The sequence below is a fragment of the Numenius arquata genome, chromosome 3, assembly GCF_964106895.1.
Source record: "Numenius arquata chromosome 3, bNumArq3.hap1.1, whole genome shotgun sequence".
Classification (NCBI taxonomy): Eukaryota; Metazoa; Chordata; class Aves; order Charadriiformes; family Scolopacidae; genus Numenius; species Numenius arquata.
In genome coordinates, this window is record NC_133578.1 from 65149571 (window position 1) to 65169314 (window position 19744).

The 19744-nt window shown below is 47.2% G+C and overlaps 1 protein-coding gene across 1 annotated transcript; it reads left to right on the forward strand.

The window, feature by feature from the left end:
• Positions 1 to 1461: 1461 nt before the first annotated feature.
• FAM83A (family with sequence similarity 83 member A) lies at positions 1462 to 12391 on the forward strand. Its single transcript, XM_074145633.1, has 4 exons — positions 1462 to 2037; positions 4982 to 5149; positions 6707 to 6831; positions 11845 to 12391. Exons 1-4 carry the CDS (start codon positions 1462 to 1464, stop codon positions 12389 to 12391), a joined length of 1416 nt encoding a protein of 471 aa, XP_074001734.1.
• The last annotated feature ends 7353 nt before the right edge of the window (positions 12392 to 19744 follow it).

Consider the following 19744-nt stretch of genomic DNA (forward strand, 5'->3'; position numbering starts at 1 on the left):
GGAGCTCAGGGATGGGCCCCGCCACCACCTCTCCTCAGCCTCTGGGTGGGTGTTTCCTGCCCTTCGTGGCTCTAGAGTTAAAATCCGAACCGTTTCATACCCTTTTCTATTTTCATATATATATGTTCGTGTCATCCTTGTGCATAGTTACCTTTTTTCCCCCATAAGGCATCTGACATAGTCACAGACCCAGAATCTGAGAAGCCATCCTGGAAAACATGGGCCTGTGTCATTCTGAGTGGCCCTGAAGATGTCTCGAGCGCGTTGGTCGGAGCGGCAGGACCCTTTCCCCACTCAGACACATCCTCAGCAGCCCGTACACCCGTGCAAGAGCCCAGACTGGCACGTCCCCTCGATCTTCACTCCCCTCCGGAGCCGTGGCAGGCCGGTGCACAGGCACAGAGCTGCGCGGGGCGAGAGCAAAACCCCACCTGCATGAGAAAACTGTGTCACACGTGCCTCTGTGTAAAAGCATGCACCCAGGTATTTATGGCGTACCTCAGGCAGGCTGCCTTCCCACCCTGCCCCTCCTCGCCCCCGCGCAGTCATTCCAGTTGGCCTGGCTCCCCGCAGGCACTGCGCCTCTCACCCCGCTGCGAACCTGTGCCTTCGTCCTGCTAATGACACAGCAGCCGAGCTGCCACCAGGACAACGTGACTCCAGAAGCTGCAGCCTGGAAAAAAAAAAAAAAAGAAACCAACCAAACAGCCCTAAATGCGCACAATCAAGTGATGAGTGTTTGTATTTCTGATGCTTTGAGGCCAGCTCACAACCCTCCCTCCACATAATATTCAGGATGTTTGGGAAGGGGTATTTTTCTTTTAATAGGATGGCGTAGTCACAAAGCTTTAAAGAAATAAACGAGTGAATCGTCTACGGTAATAGCAACATACTATGAACGGGGCAGAGTGACGAAGTTCAGGTCTATTTTTAAGCCTGCCTGGCAGCAGGTAGGTGCAGACTGTCACCTTTTCTGCTGTTCTGAAGATATGGACACAGCTGATGTCTCTGTCCCAGTTCAACGTCAGAGTTGTTTTTGCTCCCTAACAAATACCATGGGAAGACAGAGAAGCCTCAAGCTGTTTTGAAGATTGTGCAACGATGCTTGGGAGCCTACCTGCTTTTGCTTAAGTGCTTTCCTCGCTCACATCTCACAGGATGCGACAGGAAGGGAAATACAACCAAATCGGACGGGCCTGATAATTGGACACGAATCCTTCGTATGCCCTGGGGGTGAGGTGGGTGCCTCTCAGATAAGCAATCTAATCAGCTTTGTACTTGTGTCCCATCTGGAAACAGATTGTTGCTGAAGAACACCACCACCTGAGAAGCAAGCTTCAGGTTTTTTTTGAAGATAATTGTACCAACGAAATCAAGGAGTGTGAATTTGCCTGAGGTAATAAGATCTCTTTTATTTTTATTCATAGTTAATTCGTTCAGCCGAGGTGATTTCACGCCAGAATGCAATCTCCAAACAAGAAGGACGATTGCGCTGCCTGCGCTGCGCATATGCATGGTGCCTCCCCAGCAGATCGACTGCTGCGACACAGAGCCATGAGCCACTCCAGACACATGGGCAAAATAAGGAAAAGGCTGGAGGATATCAAGAACCAGTCCCCGAAGGTGACAAAAGCAGATTTCAGCCACAACGAAAGCATAAGGTTGGCCACCGACGCCTTCCTGGATGGTGGGACAGACTCTTACCTCGAAACTTTAAGCAAAGAGGGTGAAGTGGATTTCCTCTCCTCGGTGGAAGCTCAGTACATCAAGGATAACGCCAGGGAGTCCTATTATGCTCAGGAGTCCCTGGCTGCCGATGGGGCAGCTGCGTCAAAGCCGAACGATGCTGGGTCGCTCCCTTCAGGGACCTACTTCCCCACCATTTCTGACAGCAGTGAGCCAGCTCTGCTGCACACATGGATTACAGCGGAGAAGCCCTACTTAAAGGAAAAATCCACCGCCACTGTGTATTTCCAAACAGAGAAGAACAGCAACATTAGGGACATCATACGCCGGTACATCAACAAGACCACTCAGGTATGAGGAGAGAATTCCTGTTCCCTCTGCATTCAGTTGTCTTCCTGCTCTTAAAAAGATCAGGTAAACGAAGTGTTTGATCTGAGCCAGCCTTGCATGTTGCAGTGTAGCTTTTCTCTAGAAAGTGTCTGTAAAGAGCCTGTTGTTGAACACAGGCAGTGCTTTCTTTTTTATACTCACACCAACACCTTTTTATGTTGCTAACAAAACAAAACAAAACAAAAACCAAAAAGTGTTCCCTTTTCTTTTAAACTCCCATTAACCCGGTGGAGCAAATGTGCTGTGGAAAGGGCAGCTGGGTTCTCTCCCTTCTACTGCATCTCCAGCAGGATGGGTTGCTCTATTTGGATGATTGCACCAGTAATGAGAATTAAGCTAAAGCGAGTTCTGAGCCATTAATAATTGTTCTAGGGGATTCATGGGAGGTGTAGGTGAAGGGGAGCCCAGAGAAGGACATGTGTGTTTGGTGTGCTAGCAGCCATCCGCAGAGGAAGGAAATTATTCAGAAAAAAAGACCTAATATGTTCGTCCCTAATATGTTGTCAGTGTCACTAAAAATGTCATGTGGGCACCATACAGAGACCCTGCAGTGTAATTTGGCACATGGGAAAGGTGCAGATGATACCCCTGACAACAGGCAGGTGACAGGGGGGCCACAGAGAGGTGCCAGCCACAAGCTGGGCTGCCCACGCACTGGGAAACCAGAAGCTGAGCAGCTGGAGGGGGGCAAAAAGCCTGTCGTGTGTTCTGGCAGCTCGCCTGTTTTCCTGGGAAAAAAAATATTTGACATTTCAGGTCTGTGTTTACCATCATCTGGGAGTTTTCCCCGTGTATAAACTGGATATGCCACTAGTAGTTTCACAGGGAAATGATCAGGAACAAACCCAGGCTGTAGTGCCTGCTCTCCGGCACAGGCTGTGGCACCCACTGGAGTTCTGGATTTTGGCTTTACTATTCTCCTGCAAGGGCCAGTGCTGGGCCTGATAACCCTGAGCTTAACGGCAGGGGAGAAGAATCCCCATTGCCAGCTCCCCTGTCAAAGGCTACAAGTGCTCAGCTCATCAGGGGAATTATAAATCAGTCATTTTAAGTTGGCAGCATCAGAAATATACAGTAACAGAAGAAATGTCTCTGGAATAATAAAATAAGCATCAGGTGAAGTATCAACCCAGCCCAATTTTCTGTCCCAAGAGGATAAAACTTGTAGGAGAAAAGGTGGGAAATGTAATATAAATCCATGGTTCACATGACCTTCTTAACCATCTAATTTACATTACAAGAGGGTGCTGGAGCAACACTTACTCACAGTATAAACTTGGCAACTACTTTTTGAGTACAGTTTTTCAATGGCAGCATTTATTAATTAGTATCTAATAAGGGTTCATCCTGGATAGCCCAGTATTTGTTATATCCATTAACAACTTAACCACAGAATAAAACTCTGTGTGTGGATGGTAGCAAACTGCAAAGGATTGGCGAGTGGTACTATAATCTTAACACATTTGTGGAACAGGTGCAAATAATAAAATGAAATTTGGGCAAAAGAAGCGAGAAATGCTGCAAGTAAGAGAGGAAAGTCAGGTGTAGAGATACAAATTGCAAACAGCTGGTGAAAAAGCAGTACTAGAGAGAGTGGTCTGGAGTTGCAGTGAGGCTGGATGCAGTGTTGTGCTGTTTAAAAAGACAAAGTGAGTTACCAGTAAGTGTGGATGTGAGATACTGGCTGCAATTATGCCACCTACCCAGCACTGGCAAGGCCCTTTCTGAAGCATCATGCTTTGGCAACAGGAGGAAGGTGTGGGATCCTCACTGCTCTGTGAATAATTTGGCTTGCCTCAGCAGGGTGCTGGGCCCGCGGGATGTGCTTGGTCTTGTAGAATTTCCTCGTGGTGGCGAAGGGAAAAAGCTTGCTGGCAGGTGTGGGCACAGGCTTTGGAATAAGATCCAGTGAGAGTTGGAAGCAATTAGTAAGACAGATCTGCAAGATACTGTAAAGTTTGTTTTGATTGAAGATGATGTCCTGTGAGTGCAATTTTCAAGGGTTCCTTTTCTAGTCAATGGAGAAATCGGCCCCTTCTGCAGATAGGTCAGGTATCAGCTGGGTAGAGTTGCCCTGGGGAGATAATCCTTTCCATGGACAATAGCAGACATCAGTGAAGACCAGCACCTCCATGAGGCTGTGCCCAGTGCTGAGCCCAGGGGCTAGAGTATGGAAGTGGATTTATATCACATTTATAGTTCCCTCGATCCACACTGGCCAGAGGCTGTGAATTTAAGTGGGGGGCTTTTATACCCAGTCCTGAGACTTTTACATACCATTCTGCCAGTTGTGACCGGGGAAGCACAGATGCATGGTTAAATTGAAACAATTTGTTTATAAATCATTATTAAAAAAAAAAAACAAACAAAAACGATGGAGCTGTTGCAGTCTGTCACCCCACCACCAGTGACAGAGTGAGGATTTAAAACCAGGACCGTTCCAGGCGTAAGTCATAACACAGAAAGAGTCATCCAGTGATTCTTGCTAAATGCATGTGGCTTACAAAAGCTAGTCAGCCATTTGGCAAGGGCTACGGTCTCTTATTTTAGCTACATCCTTCTTATTCCCCGATTAGCGCTTCAATATATTTCCTAGTGCTGAAATCTCGCCTACAAATTTGTGGGTCATCTTGTGTTTCATGATTAAAAGAGCTTAACAGAAGTGCGTATGTTGCATGTTACATTGGCTTTATATGAGCAATAAAACAATGAAGCAGCGCGTCTCATCGATTCACTGATTCAGGGACTTAGGGAGAAAACCAGAAGAAATATCCACATAAATCTCTGAAGATTTGTGTTTGTTGGAATGTTTTTTAAAAACAAATAAACGACATTTCAGTGGCTTCCCAGGCAACCTTAAGTTACGTAAATTGACTGTGCCAATGCCTCTGCTTTTTTCCCCTAGGTGCTAGCTATCGTGATGGATGTCTTTACAGACACTGAGATTCTTTGTGACCTCCTGGAGGCAGCTAACAAGCGCATGGTGTTTGTCTACCTGTTGCTGGATCACGGCAATATAAATCTCTTCTCAGAGATGTGTGACAAGTTGCAAATTGCTGAGGATCTCTTCAAGGTACTGTGGCTCTGTGAAGCTCTTAGGCTCAGATTCACCTGCCTAACTTTTGGCACTCTGAGCTAGAAGCATGGTTGTGCTAAGGTCAGTCCACCCTGTAATTAAAAGGGAGCAAGAGATTTCCAGAGGCAGCGTTACCGCACCTACTTCCTCTCTGAAGATGCCCGCGTTTTCCCATGGATGTTAACAAGAAGTTAAGGCGTTTCCATTAGGTTCTTAGACGAAACTAATCTGGACTCTGAAGTCTTAAAACAGAACTAAAGTCCCCTAGTAGAGCTAACAGAAGCATTACAACTGCTTCCATTTAATAACTCTGCAGCAGCTGTGGGCTGCCAGACATGGGTAGCAGGCACAGAAAACTCTTTTGCGTGGCAGTACCTTGGTTGCACTAGGTGGTTTCTGATAAAACATGTTAAAGCTCTGTTTTAAAGATAATGCCTCAAATTTAGCTGGATGTTAGCTTAGTCTGCCTTCATCTCTGCCAGAGGGAACTGACCTTAAAAATAACCTCCCAGGGACCTTTTCAGTTGTGGCCTGAGATGCTGTTGGGCACCTGTGGCATCTTCCTGTGGATGGCTGATATGGCAGAGGCAGCAGCCTTCTGGATTGGCAGCTGGAGGGCCGGCAGGAGACCTGAGGGCATCTTATGTGCACCAGACACCTGTGTTTCAACAGCTGAATTCCACCCGAAACGTATAAAGAAACTGAAACTAATAAACCATGCTCGTAAGAGCGTTTGCATGTCTGTAACCCCCCACTCCTTAGGAAGAACAAGCCTCTGCTATTTATTTTTAAGTATGCTGCTACAATACACAGGCTTCGACAATGTGTGAACCAAATCCTTGGTGCCATTCGTTTACTAAGGCCTTGATTCTGCAAAGTGTGTGTACGGACAGCAGCGTCAGGTCTGGGTGCCCGGCCTGCCGTAAATGCCCTTGCTCAGGTACAAGAACAGTGCAGAGCATCGCATGGGCCAGATGGACCTGCTTCTCCACTCACACCTGTACTGGCATCTGATCCTGCAGGACAGCGTTCGTCTGGGCTGCACCAGAAGAGCAGCACGTGAGTCCTTGCAGGCCCACGTGAGTCCTTGCAGGCCCAGGTGGACTGAAAGAGCAGAGGTTTTGCCCTGCTGTGTTGTGCTACAGCCAGCGTAAATCAAGAGAGCTCACGGCTAGAGCAAATTGTGGCTGCAGATGTGTGTGCAAATGGTGTCAGCAGAGGTAACCGACTGCTCTCAGCTACAGACACGTCTTGTACTCATTTCGGTTGGGGTAGTATCAGTTATCGTTACCCAGCGCAGCTCTGTCTGCCTGAATTTCCATGCAGGTTGATATCCCCACTGAAACAAGTAACCCTGTGTCAGGTGAAAGAGCCTGACTGGGTTTCCTCTAGCCCCAAACCTTCAAATATAACATTGAAGGGTCCATGAAGAAATCATAGCAGACATTGGGGACATAAAGAGCTAAAGGCAGTGGGGGGAAAGGGCCATTACCTTCTGATTTTTTAATTTAAAAAAAAATGTAATTCGCTCTGTTATATTTTTTTTCTTTACAGAATATTTCAGTCCGCAGTGTTACTGGAGAGGTTTATTGTGCCAAATCAGGCAGGAAATTTTCAGGACAAATACAAGAAAAATTTCTTATCTCTGACTGGAGATACGTGCTCTCTGGATCTTACAGGTGAGCTAAGCCACTACGGTTCATATCTAGGTGTTCTTCTATGATTTTTTAATAATACTTCACAAAAAAGTGCTATGGAAATTTTTCTATGGGTGAGAAGGTTTTTTTGAAAAAAAAAAACACCTCATTTTTTCAAATATGTGCCATTTCTCAATAATCCATTTAACTTGCTTTAAAGCTGCTGTTAGTTCTTTGTGGAGCATGATATTTAATTTAAATGTTCAGAAACTAATGTAAACAACTTTGCCAGTGCAGCCCTGGCGCAGAACTAGGAATGTGTACAGCTTAGTATTATGCTTTTCTCATTGTTTGGGTCCTCAGATGCTGTGATCATGAGACATGATACATTTCTATCTCCCTCGGGCTCCCTTAATGTATCATATGTCACTCAGCCTGTCTGAGGATTTGTTCTCCATATGACAAGTTTAGTGATTAAAGGTAAAACAGAAATACTTCAGAGACTTACTGTTTTTTCTTGTGTTTCATTAACAGGTAGGCTGTATGTGTCTATGCGACTGTTGTACTTTCCCTTTCCCCCGCCCCCCCCCCCCCTTTTTTTTTTTTGTGAGCTGAGGCTGTAACTCTGTGCTTTTGTGCTGCTATAATTATTTCAGGTACAGGATGTAGCAGCTCACCCACTGGGTTTTTAATTAAGATCTAAGATCCTCCAGTCAGGGAATTTCAGGAGACTCTGAGCTTGCATCAAATAAATAAAGTTCCTAAGCCTCATGGCTACGTAGATAAGCTCCACAACTGACTGAGTGTATCCGAGAAATCCAGATACAAAAAGACAAGAGGTGATTATTTAATTAAAAGGATGAGATTGTTTTTCTTAATCCCAGTTTATGATTTGGAAGCTTAAATGCGTCTAGTCCAATAAAACTGTGCCACCAGGAAGATGGCATAACTGTAGAAGTGATGGCAAAGGTGAATACGTGGGGTTAGCGTAAGCTGCAGGAGCTCAGCTCCACACAGACGTGGGCATCCAGTGTTCATTCAGTTTCCAAATGAACCATCGGACAAAAATGAGTGAATGCTCAGTCGGGGCTTTTTTATTGGCTGCTCTGTGGTTTTCATGTTCCTTCAGGTTTTTTTTTAATCCCTCACCAAAGGTGTTTGGAAATGCAACTATATAGAGAGTGGAAGTGAAGGATGTGTGGGAGAAGAGGGGCAGAACAAGATCTATTTTCTTTAGCCCGGAAGCTTCCTTTTGGCTTCTCTCTTCAATCCTAAAAAAAAAAGAGAAACCCTCAAAGTCCTGTGCAGAGTCACTTCTGTCATTCTCTACTGCTGTTGCAATATCTTTTAACCCTAAGAGCCTTGTCAAACTACACGATCCCCTGCCCAGCAAGCACACAGAGAGGGTGTTGAGGAACAAGTCTATACACTATTTACCTTCAGCATGCTCAGCACCAGTTTGTAGATTCCCATGGGTTATAGCTGGTTATCAGTATGTGGCACTTCTGTAGGCTTGCTACCTCTTACTTTATTAATCTGAAAATTTTCTGCTATCCCTAAACCTTACCCACAAACCTCTGCAGGTATAAACAAGAATGATGCTGAGTAAAAGAGACTCAAACTCTTCTGCAGTGTATTTGTTGGAAATCAAATTGGAAGAGATCTTAAAACTAATACAACAGCAAATTTCACCTAAATGCCATGCTCTGCGTGACTTTGTAATAGCAGTGGGGGGAAGAGGCTGAGGAAATGAAATAGCCCTTCAGGACATACTGCTCTAAAAGGGACCCTGGCTCACTGTTTCTTCCCAAAGTGTTTGGGGACAACATCTATTTCCCTAATGGGCAACGAAGAGGACTCAAGCTGGCAACTAGGTAGAGGCAAAGGAACCACCACTGAGTCTGTGGCATCTCCTGCTCTGGAGCGGTTTTTAAAACCATGTTAAAAAGGCATTGCTTGGGTCAGTGTGGATAAACATGGTCCTGTCACACAGGGCAGAGTGGAGCTGAGAAGCTTCTGAAGCCTGTTCCAGCCACGTGTCTGCCCAAGGGCAGGCGTTAAGTGTTTTAAGTTACAGTTTTCCTCTCAATTTTTATTGCCAATGTCTATGGTGTGGGGTTAGGATGCGGTATTTCTTTTTGCTGTCTCTGTTACTCTACCCCATCCTATGATAACTGTGTTATTCCTTTTGTTTAAAATGAATTTGGAGTTAGATAGTGCATGAACTCGGTGCTCCTAAAGAAGACAAAATGGAAGCAGCAGAAAGCACAGATCTCAATCCTCAGGGTACACTGAGCACTTCCTCAGCTGCCACTCAGAAAGCCACCAGCCTTTCCAGAGCCAGGATCTGACACTGGGGTGCTTTGCTGAGAGCATGGGTTCAGGTGGGGCAGGTTTCTCATACAGAGGTTATTCCACCAGCCAGCAACACAAATGTGTGGGTTAATTCAAACTTGGGCTCTCCTTCACTTTCAGATTAAGTGTGTGTGATGCTGCTTGTTACTGTCACGCTGTAAACAGGAGGGATGAGAGCATCCCTAATGATCTGCAGCAGCAGCAATGCAGAGGGTACGCTCAGAATAAAACAAGTCCAGTGCAAATGAAGGTTGGACAGGAGAGGTGGGGTTTGATTCAGACAGTCATAAATGAGAGCATCCAGAACAGGGCATAGGTTTTGGGACAAAGCCCTGGAAAAATGACTGAGAAGTAGCTCTTAATGACTGAATTTGTGATACAGCTTTGGCCCCAAGCTAGGCAGTACTTCGTTGTGCTTCCTCTTCTTTCTGATGTGCTTCACTCAAAGAGGCCTGGTAGAAAAATGATCCTTCTGGGCAGGCAGTGACAATAACAGACTTCTCTGAGCCTTTCCCAAAAGAGCACTCGGAATTGTAAACTAAGGAGCAAAGCAGGGCCTAAAACCTAAACAATGATTTTCCTTTTAGAATGAAGCCAATGAAAACCTCTTAAGTCTTTATGTCACTTTCTGCTTTGTTCTTCAGCAAAGCGCGCAGAATGTAAATTGCTGTGACTCACTACATGACCGTCCACAAACTTTTGTCTAAAATCAGGCAGGTCTCACCTTGTTACTTTACACCTGATCCATTTGCCATCGGTCCGTGGAGAATCTTTGGGCTGTTAATTGGATCCAACTTCCTCTGCTTACAAGGGTTACAGATAAGATTGATGAGCCACAAATGACTATCTGTCTGTCAGGTACTCCAGGAAGTTACATCTGGGAGTAAATTATCAAAATTGGGCATAACAGTTTTTTCCTCTGATTTTGTTGGGTTTTTAGAAGCCATTTATAAGCATAATAGATTTTTATTTCTCTCTAGATTTTCTTTTATAAACTAGATATATCTCTAGCACTTAAAGTCTAAACCTGCCACTCCAAACCTCATCCCTTTTATGAGTTTGTAACCTTCAGCGTAGATATCCTAGACTAATTGTGTGTGTTTTTATATTTGCTCCTGGCTTATTATCTCCTTAACAGTTAGGTGAAGGACATGCAAAGGTTTACAGAGCGCTTCTTAGTGAATAAAGGCAATGTTGGGCTGGCTCAGCAGCTGTTACCCACACAGTGGGGAGTTAGCTTGCTGTGCTGTTCAGCCTCGGCTCCCAAGGTCTTGTCCATATTTAGAATGATTTGAACAAAGTGGATGAGAAGTTTCCTATACTGTAGTAACTTACTGTATATTTTCAGGTCCAACCATAAGATGTACAGTCTATATTGTAGGGTTGCCCGGTGGCACTGAACTAGTGATTTCTCCCCTCTTCCCCTTGCTCCTGAAGAAACAGTGTAAAACCACTGTATGCCCCAAACCCAGCCCTCTTTAAGAATGCTCTGACCCAGCAGATGTAAATCGCCCGCCTTTATTCCCTCAGCACCAGCCCAGGCTGTCAGTCCCACTGAGTTTCACAGGAGCTTTGTCAAAACATGACAAGAACAAGATTTAAAGTGCGCACACCTACAGCCAAATCTGGCTTTCAGCAATCCTTGTGCAAATCCAGCGTAGCTAATAAAGTCACGCAGGAATAACCGGGGCAGAGTTTTGCCAACACCGAATAACCTCGGGTTCAAATCCAAGGCTGCTCTGTATCCTCTGCTGCACAGCTCGAGCCCCGGTCAGCTCAGGAAGTAATTACATTTCATTCTCTCAACTATGCTCATTTTATTGCTGCTGCTGCTGCTCAAACAAGGCAGCCCGCACAGCACAGTCAACCTGGCTTGTGGTTTTGAAAAAGAGCACAAATTTATGTTTGCCAAGTGGATTAGGGAAGTACATAAAAGAAAAATCATTTAAAAGCTATGGGGTATCCTAAGGTGTCTCTGGAATACTGGAATGAAAGCTATTGCAGTGTTTCTCCCTTACTTTATAGCAAAGTAGTATTTTTGTTTTTGGAAAGGCTGTAGAAAATATTTATACTTTCATTTTCTCTGTAGTGAAGAAAATAAGCATTTCTCAGGTGCGGTGTTTTGAGGGAGTGGGATATGCCAGGGAGTTTCTCTTGACCAATGCAGAAAAAGTATGGCAAAATGAAGATAAAGGGTGGTTATTTTTCACTAATCTTTCTGATGTCAGTTTTGAGTGGAGGAGACTTCCCAACTGGCACGGCGTTCTGCAGGGAGGGTACAATTTATGTGTGTGCAGACAAGATGTGGTATGACCTGAATTTAAGCATTGTGCATGGAGGAGAGGTACCTAAAAGAGGGGTCTAAACTCCTCTCCATGGAGCAGGCACCCAAACCTTGGGTGTTCTATCTGTCGTTTAGTCTTGCAGTGGGTCTGGATCACCACTCCCTGGAGGAGGTTGTATAACTCCGCAAGGCTTCTTGAAGGTTTTAGAGGCAGCTGCAATAACAAAAGCTTGATCCAAGTCAAAGAGCACTGATGTGAACTGACCTGAAATTCAACTGCGACACCATCTTCATCCTGTGTTTAGACAAGAAGCTCCAGCAGTAAATCACATTTGCCTTTCGCACCACCCCAGCGGGGATCTCCACTTCCTAATGGCTGACATTAAGCCTAACCCTCACCTTGTTTCTCCTTCCAGCTTCACGTGGCTGTGCGGCCAGGTTCACCGCAACCTCCTCTCCAAGTTCACGGGCCAAGTTGTGGAGCTGTTTGATGAGGAGTTCCGACACCTTTACGCGCTCTCCAAGCCTGTGAGAGGGCCGAAGTCTCCGCCGCGCACCATGCCCTTCCTCTTCAGCAGGAGCTGGGCCCCTCAGCGCAGCCTCCCCGACAGCCACGAGGGAAGCGCTAACACTCTCTCCGATCCCTTCAGCAGCCTCTCAGCTGGCAGCAACCACCAGAGCAAGCAAACCCCAAGAACTCTCATGTTCAGTAGCAACTTCACCCCCCAGTCACCTCTCCACAGAGTTAACTCCTTCCACAGCTACGTCTCCTTCACACCCCCGCCGCCGCAGAAGCCCATCCCGGCTAACTACTATCAGCCGCACTACGCGCCCGATAACTCCCCGGTGCTGTATAACAACATGAACGTTTACAGGCCGATGAGACTTAGACAAGAGGAACCAAACAGGACGGGGTTAAGCTCGCCCTGGCGATGCCTCCACAAAGCAAACCTGTTTGCGTAATAAGCACCTTGTTTGGAATTGCAAGTAAACCTAGTGAGGACCTGTTTAGCAATCGCTTGTGTACTGATGAATATAGAAATTCTGTATAATACAAAATGAGGGTGATTTCAAGCCTCTTGTTTTGTTTTGCTGCTTACGGATGCTTCGTTTCCCTAATTAAAAAGCCAAGCCTGCTAAGGTGTAAGCCTTGGGTGCATCACAATCCCAGGAAGAACACTTCTAAGTAAAGCTGCTCACAGTGCAACACCGCTGCTGCCTGTCACCTGCCTTTGGAGCATATTTGTGCGGCAGTAGGTTTAGGTGATCAACTGTTTTTCGTATGGCTGGGCACCCAAAGGTGGTGTCAGTCACAGTTTATCACTATGCATTTTATGCGCTCGCGTAAGGAGACTGAAGGCTGCTACTCACTTGCCAAAGGGAGGCGATGCTGGCAGCAGCAGTCAACCTTTGCGCCGCCATCGCACCTTCATCGTGATCCAGGAGGACTCCTTTAGGGCTGGTGGGGAAGCACAGTCTCCGAGCTGCCTGCTTGAGGTGCACGACAAGGACATCTGGTCACAGGGTTTCTAGGAAGGGGCTTGCCAACGTGGACCGAGACCGACAATTCCGGTTACGGAGCACATCTCGTAGCCACAGTATGCTCCCTTCTACTTGTTAGCAACACCAGTGTGTTCCAGCACACTTTGTTACCCACCTCCAATCCCACCAGCTCTGAGCAATTTTCCTTCTTGCAGAGCAGCTGTGCAGGTTCAGACTCGAAAATGAAGCTAAGAAAAGAAGCAAAGTCCAGCTAGTGACACACCAGAACCGAGTTCCAATTCATTCAATAGTGTGTGGATCTCAGAAATCCTCTCAGTGGTCATTTGATCGAACGTTAAGTTAGAGATAACAACAAGTTAATTCAGAGTTCTTCAAGGTTTCTGATTTTTCAAGAGAACCCGGGTGTCTGTAGTGCCCATTGAATACAGTTCGGAGGGAGTTACAGAGGTTCAGCAGCTTGAACCAAAACAGAAAAACTTTTTTGCCAAATAATCCATGAAAACCAAGGAAGCTTCTGTAAGTGAAAGGCAAAAAAAAGTAAGAAAATTCATGAAACCAAGGATTTCCATCCAAATCCCAAAGTTACTAGATGCCTCACTTCTATTAATGGCTCAGTAGATTATTTCTTTTTCACCTGCTTTAGATCATCTTTCATCTGACTCCAGCAGGAAACAGAAACCGAAACACATTTGCACGTCTGGCCCATTTTGCCTGACTTCTCACCTGCTCAAAAAGGAATACAGTTTAATTATTTTGGGCAGTGGCTGATGAAAATTGTATGTGGCAGCAAGATCTCAGGTGAGGAAAGTTTCTCATCCTTGGAAGAGCAATCATTTTGAAAGCGTACCGGTAAAGTCTACAGAAAACATTATGGGAGGTGCGGGATGGACACATCCTGCTCTAGCTTCAGTGTGGACGTTTTTACCTGTGATATCACATTTTGGAGTCCAGAATAACAATAAAGTATTGCATATAATTGTAAATTCTGTACATAGCAACCTTTTTCGGATTCCTTGGGAAGAAGGGAAAGTTGATTTTCATTCCTGTGACAATTCTACTTAAGTATCTAAATATGGCAACCATTCAAATAAAAGAGAAGATTTTCATTAAAATCCCTTTTGAGAATCATTTCGTTTCTTCATATTCTCTTGACTTGTGCGCCGTACTCTCTTCTCTTCTAAAAGCTAAATGAGGTCCATCCAGTCAGAGTCCAGGTGAAGAGGAAACACATTATGTTTCTTCTGAAATCAACAGGAACAGAATTAAACACAGGTGTTCCCCCAGCCTAATTAAGATTTTCCTTTTAAATTTGGTTCAGCTCCCTGCTGCTGCTGTGGCCTGACTGGGGGTGGCCTAGAGAGGGATACGGGGAGGAGTTTGTAGACCATTACCTCTGAAGCCTTCATTTCCTCAGGCCGTGACCCATGGAGTCCATGAAGGAGTTCTTCTCAAGTCTGTGGAGCGACAGTTTGCCCGCAGAAGTTTTGGAGAACACGGCAACGGAACATAGATAAGGGACAAGTTAATAACCCAAAGGAGCAGTGTGAGCAAAGAGGAGCCGATTTCAGGCCTGGATCAGGGATGCAGCTTGGGCTAGTTCAGACGGCAGCTGAACTTGAACATCAAATGAACGGAATTTCAGTTTTGGTGGAAAACAATCAGAGTTTACAATTTCAGCAATGAGTTAGGCCAGAAATGCCAACGGGCTGCCTCAGGCCTCATCGCTCAGCGATGAGGGAGATGTGTGGTTGCAGGCAGCTGCAGAAGCGGCCCGTCAGGAAGGTGAGGGCAGGACGCTGACGTACCCCCTCCTGCTGCTGCAAGAGAAGGGGTGGCATAAACCCCGCTGCCATGTGCGCCCTCAGCAAGTCTGCGGGTGACATCGAGATGAGGGTGCAGGTGATTCACATGAGGGAGGGGATGACGTCCAGAGGGACCAGGACAGGCTGGAGGCCCATGTGAACCTCACGAGGTTCAACAAGGCCAAGTGCGGGGTCCTGTACCTGGGTCGGGGCAAGCCCCGTTACCAATACAGGCTGGGCTGTGACAGGATGGAGAGCAGCCCTGCTGAGAAGGACTTGGGGGCACTGGTGGATGAAAAGCTGGACACAAGCTGACAAGGTGCACTCGTAGCCCAGAAAGCCAACCATATCCTGGGCTGCATCAAAAGCAGCCTGGCCAGCAGGTCGAGGGGGGTGATTCTGCCCTTCTGCTCCTCTCTGGTGAGACCCCACCTGGAGTCCAGCTCTGGGGACACACCCTGCAAAGGCCCCAGATTACCCTCTAGGAGGCCCCTCTTCAAACCCAAGTGGAAGCTGCAGAGTGCAAACCAAAAGCCGTGAGACACGGCAGAAAGTGCTGAGAGAGAAATAAAAAGGGAGCACGGAGGAGCCGGGGAACTGTTTTAAGCCCAGGTGAGGGACCCAGAGAATCGGCTTCAGAGCCCCTCAGGGTCTCCTTGGGCAGAGGACAGTCCTGGGTCCTGCCTTCTCTCAGAGGAGGACCCCACGAGTGAGGCAAAGGAACCAGCAGCAAACAGTCCGTTGTCCTGCAGGCTCTGGGACAGCAGCCGGGAAAGCTTCGACCGTTCATAGCTCCACAGAGCTGCCATCCCTCTGATGGCCCCCCTGAGCGGCCTGAACCAGCATGTCCTCTGATCACAGGACAGTACGACCGTGTCTTGGGACGGGTGGATGAAGACGGTTGGTCTGTGACAGAGCTGGCGGGTGGCACAAGAGGATCCACCCCCTCTGCTTTTGCTGAAGAAGATTCAGATGACCATCTCGAAAATGAAAGCTGGGTTGATCCTCGTTATATTTTCCATCTCTCACCTATTTTGGAGGAAACTGAAGGGTATCTAGATGTGGGTGACAGGGGCTAAAAAGCATAAATAAATGTAACCTATACAAACCTCCAGAATATCTTCAGAAGTGAATTCAGACCTAAAAGTGGTAATTTTTTTAGACTTTTAGATTTTTGTGTAATGGAGGGGCTTCTGGAGGGCAGCAGAGGCCTGCAGTGGGCCCCAGCAGACCCTGGATGAGGCCCTGGAGCACCCTGGAGAGTACTTTGTGCCCTGCACAGGCCCCTGCAGAGCCTGGAGAAGGCCCCTGGGCACTCTGGAGGGTAATTCAGTCCCCACAAAGGCCCCTGGGGCTTTCCAGACGGCAGCTGTGCCATGTCAGAGCACCTCTGCTGCTGGCAGTGACGGGGACCCTCCATCGCTGGTTGCTGTGCCATGTCCTCCCTGTGGGGAGCAGCGAAACAGCGAGTGGCATCGCCCAAGGGACCACAGCGCAGGCATGGCTCCCGCGCCAGGAAAGGATGTCCATGGGGCTCCTCGATCCCACGGCTGCCCCTGCGTTCGCCCCCCGGCAGTAAGCTGAGTGAAGAGGCTGGGCTTGGCCAGGCCTTTCCAGTGTCCCCGCGTCCCTTCCCCAGCCCAAACCAGCCCTGCAGGTCTTCTTCTGGCTCAGAGGTGCTTCTGCTGGTGTCCTGCCAGTACTGCCCATTAAAGCACTTTGGAGCTGTGCTTGATGCCGGCCCGTATGAGGGCTAATGGAGCACACCTCGCTGCTCACCCACACACACCCAGAGGAGCACGTGCTCAAGGACATCCCCTGTACTCGTGGCTTGTACTCCTTGGGAGCATCTCACTGATTGCCTCTTCCACAGGCTGCTTTTTTTTTCTCCACAGACGAGAGCACCCTGCTCTGCCCCTGTTGCTCCTCCTAGAAAATGAAGAGCACCCAGATGTTTCTCCTCCCGTGCGGCCCCTTCCATGACCCTTGCTAGGCCCTGCCAGCCACACCTCCATCCCTGGGGAGGTGATCATAAAAGAATTGTCTGGGTTGGAAGGGACCTTTCAGATCGAGTCCAACCATCAACCTAACACTGACAAGTCCACCACTAAACCATGTCCCTCAGCACCACATCTACCCGTCTTTTAAACACCTCCAGGGATGGCGATTCTACCACTTCCCTGGGCAGCCTGTTCCAACGCTTGACAACACGTTGGGTGAAGAACTTTTCCCTAATATTCATCCTAAACCTCCCCTGGCGCAACTTGAGGCCATTTCCTCTTGTCCTATCACTTGTTACTTGGGAGAAGAGACTGACCCCCACTTCCCTACAACCTCCTTTCAGGTAGTTGTAGAGAGCGAGAAGGTCTCCCCTCAGCCTCCTTTTCTCCAGGCTGAACAACCCCAGCTCCCTCAGCTGCTCCTCATAACACTTATTCCCCAGACCCTTCACCAGCTTCGTTGCCCTTCTCTGGACTCACTCCAGCACCTCGATGTCTTTCTTGTAGTGAGGGGCCCAAAACAGATCCTGGAAACTTGCCCTGTGAAGGACAAGCAGGTGATGGGGAGCAGTCACCAGGGATGTACCGCATGAGGCAGTTCTGCCTTACGCCCTATCACGCACGAGGCAGGAAGGACGGCTCACTCACAGCAAACGAAGCTCCCAGGGGCCGGTGCTCAGAGTGTGTCCCCTCCCGAGCTCCAACCTGTCACTCATCCCAACAGAGAACTACACTTCAAGCTTTACCAAGTCCTAAAGTACTAACAATTTTCTTCTGGTTTCCCAGAATTTCTGCCAGCAGCAAACCCCGTTTTACCTCACCCATTGACACCCCTCCATCACTGATGCTGCCCCTGGACTTTAGTACCTTCCCAGGGAATGCAGATCCCACCAGTACAACCAGGTGACCTCACCCATTGACACCCCTCCATGACTGATGCTGCCCCTGGACTTTAGTACCTTCCCAGGGAATGTGGATCCCACCAGTACAACCGGGTGACCTCACCCGGTACCGGCAGTGTCATTCGCCATCGCCACACTCAACAGGTCAGAAACCTGCAGAGTTGCACCTGGGTTGCCAAATTGTTACCAAAATGGATTTGCTGGCATTTTTCTTATCTTCTAGTTTGTGTGCAAGTACCGGAAAGGCAGGAGAAGCGGGCACTACCCAAACCCGCTTTGATTGCCAGCAGTAAAGGTGGCTCTCAGCTGGGAGCACGAGCAGGACCCCGCGTTACAACTCTCGATTCCTTATAAGCAACCCAAAGACTACCCACATACTCATTTTTACAATTACACCACCTGCTGAAAGGAAATAGAGAATAAATGGGGTTTTTTGTTTGTTTTTCTATGCTTTCACACACAGCCTTTGCTTTTTCTTCATTAAACTGCCTTTATCTCAACCCACAAGTCCTTTTTTTTTTTTTCCATCTTATTTCCTCCTTCCCTGTCGTGCTGAGGAGGAGGAGTGACAGAGCAGCTGGGTGGGCACCTGGCAGCCAGCTAATGTCACCCACCACACGCTGACAGGAGGAGGGGCAATGGTTTTAAACTGAAAAGAGGGTAGACTTAGATTGGACATAAGGAAGACATTTTTTACGATGAGGGTGGTGAGACGCTGGACCAGGTTGCCCAGAGAAGCTGTGGATGCCCCATCATGGTCAGAGCTCAGGGTCAGGTTGGATGGGTCTTTGAACAACCTGCTCTAGTGGGAGGTGTCCCTGCCCATGGCAGATGGGTTGGACTAGATGATCTTTGAAGGTCCCTTCCAACCCAAACCATTCTATGATTCTGTGATGGAGAAACCCGTGTTAATGTCACTAGTTACAGCAGTAACACGTTCTCTCACCTCAAAACCGGCCGTATTCAAACACTCATTAGCAAGACACACAATCAGATTGTGTTTGTACACAGCAATCATTTCAGAAGCCTCAGAACCAGGGTCAGAGGGTCCCTTCCAAAGCGCCTGTAACACGAGCAAGTGTTAAAATAACAAAATCAAACCTCAGTAACTGTTAAGGGATTCTCACTTGCAGTTTGCAATACTAAAATTTGCTGTTTAACTCAGCGTGGAACACTGGTGCCATGTACTAATACCAATAATAACATCCTAAGAGCCAAAACATGAAGAAATCTCTTACAGGCAGATGTAGAATTACGCAGGACGGAGGAACAACGATGAGGTATTCAAATGCAAGATGGAAACGCAAAGCCCCTCATGAGATACGATCAGAAACAGAAAACTGGAGTTAGACGTGGGCATGCCAAAAAAGCGAGGAGCGGGCCAAAAAAGGAGGAATGGGAGTAACTGAGATGAGAGATAGCCAGGCACAAGTGGGACAAAGGAATATTTCATAGCCCCAGTGCAATAAACACTGGTTATTTGGAACAGTAACTATGCGACATGTTCAGAACAACATTCGTGTTGTTTTCTTTGCAGTAGTTAAAAACAACATTTTTGCTTTATTGTCACGTTTGAGAAAATACTGCCTGTTCTTAAGAACTGCCACTTGCCTTCCACTCCCAGAGCTGGGGGGAGAGTTAACCCTTGTGTTCCCGGTCTCAGAGACAACCTCAATTCAAACAACCTGCACGCACACAAAAAAAGGTTCCAAATCACCTTGGCTACCCGCTGCGTATTTTGGACATCTCACTCACAAAATGACAACATTTGGCAAGTCTTTAATTTGCTGCTAAAACAGCTCCGATGCTATTTCCACCTTCTAAACTGTGGAGCCATATCATTTGGCGAGTTCCCATTAAATATCTATACAGACCTGGTTCTCGTGTCCTAACTACTGCCCCTACTCCAGAGCTGTGGCTAAAACAATTAGCACCTTTTTATGTGGCTAATCATGAACTTAAGTTTAAGAAGAAACCAGGAGAAGTCCCTGTTCTAGTTTTTTGCTGACATATTCGGCATTAAGCTTTCCATGGTTGCTATGTCGTTGCTGTAAGACATTCTACTGCTGATGCCAACGTCGTAATTAATTTACAGCACGTTGTGGACAG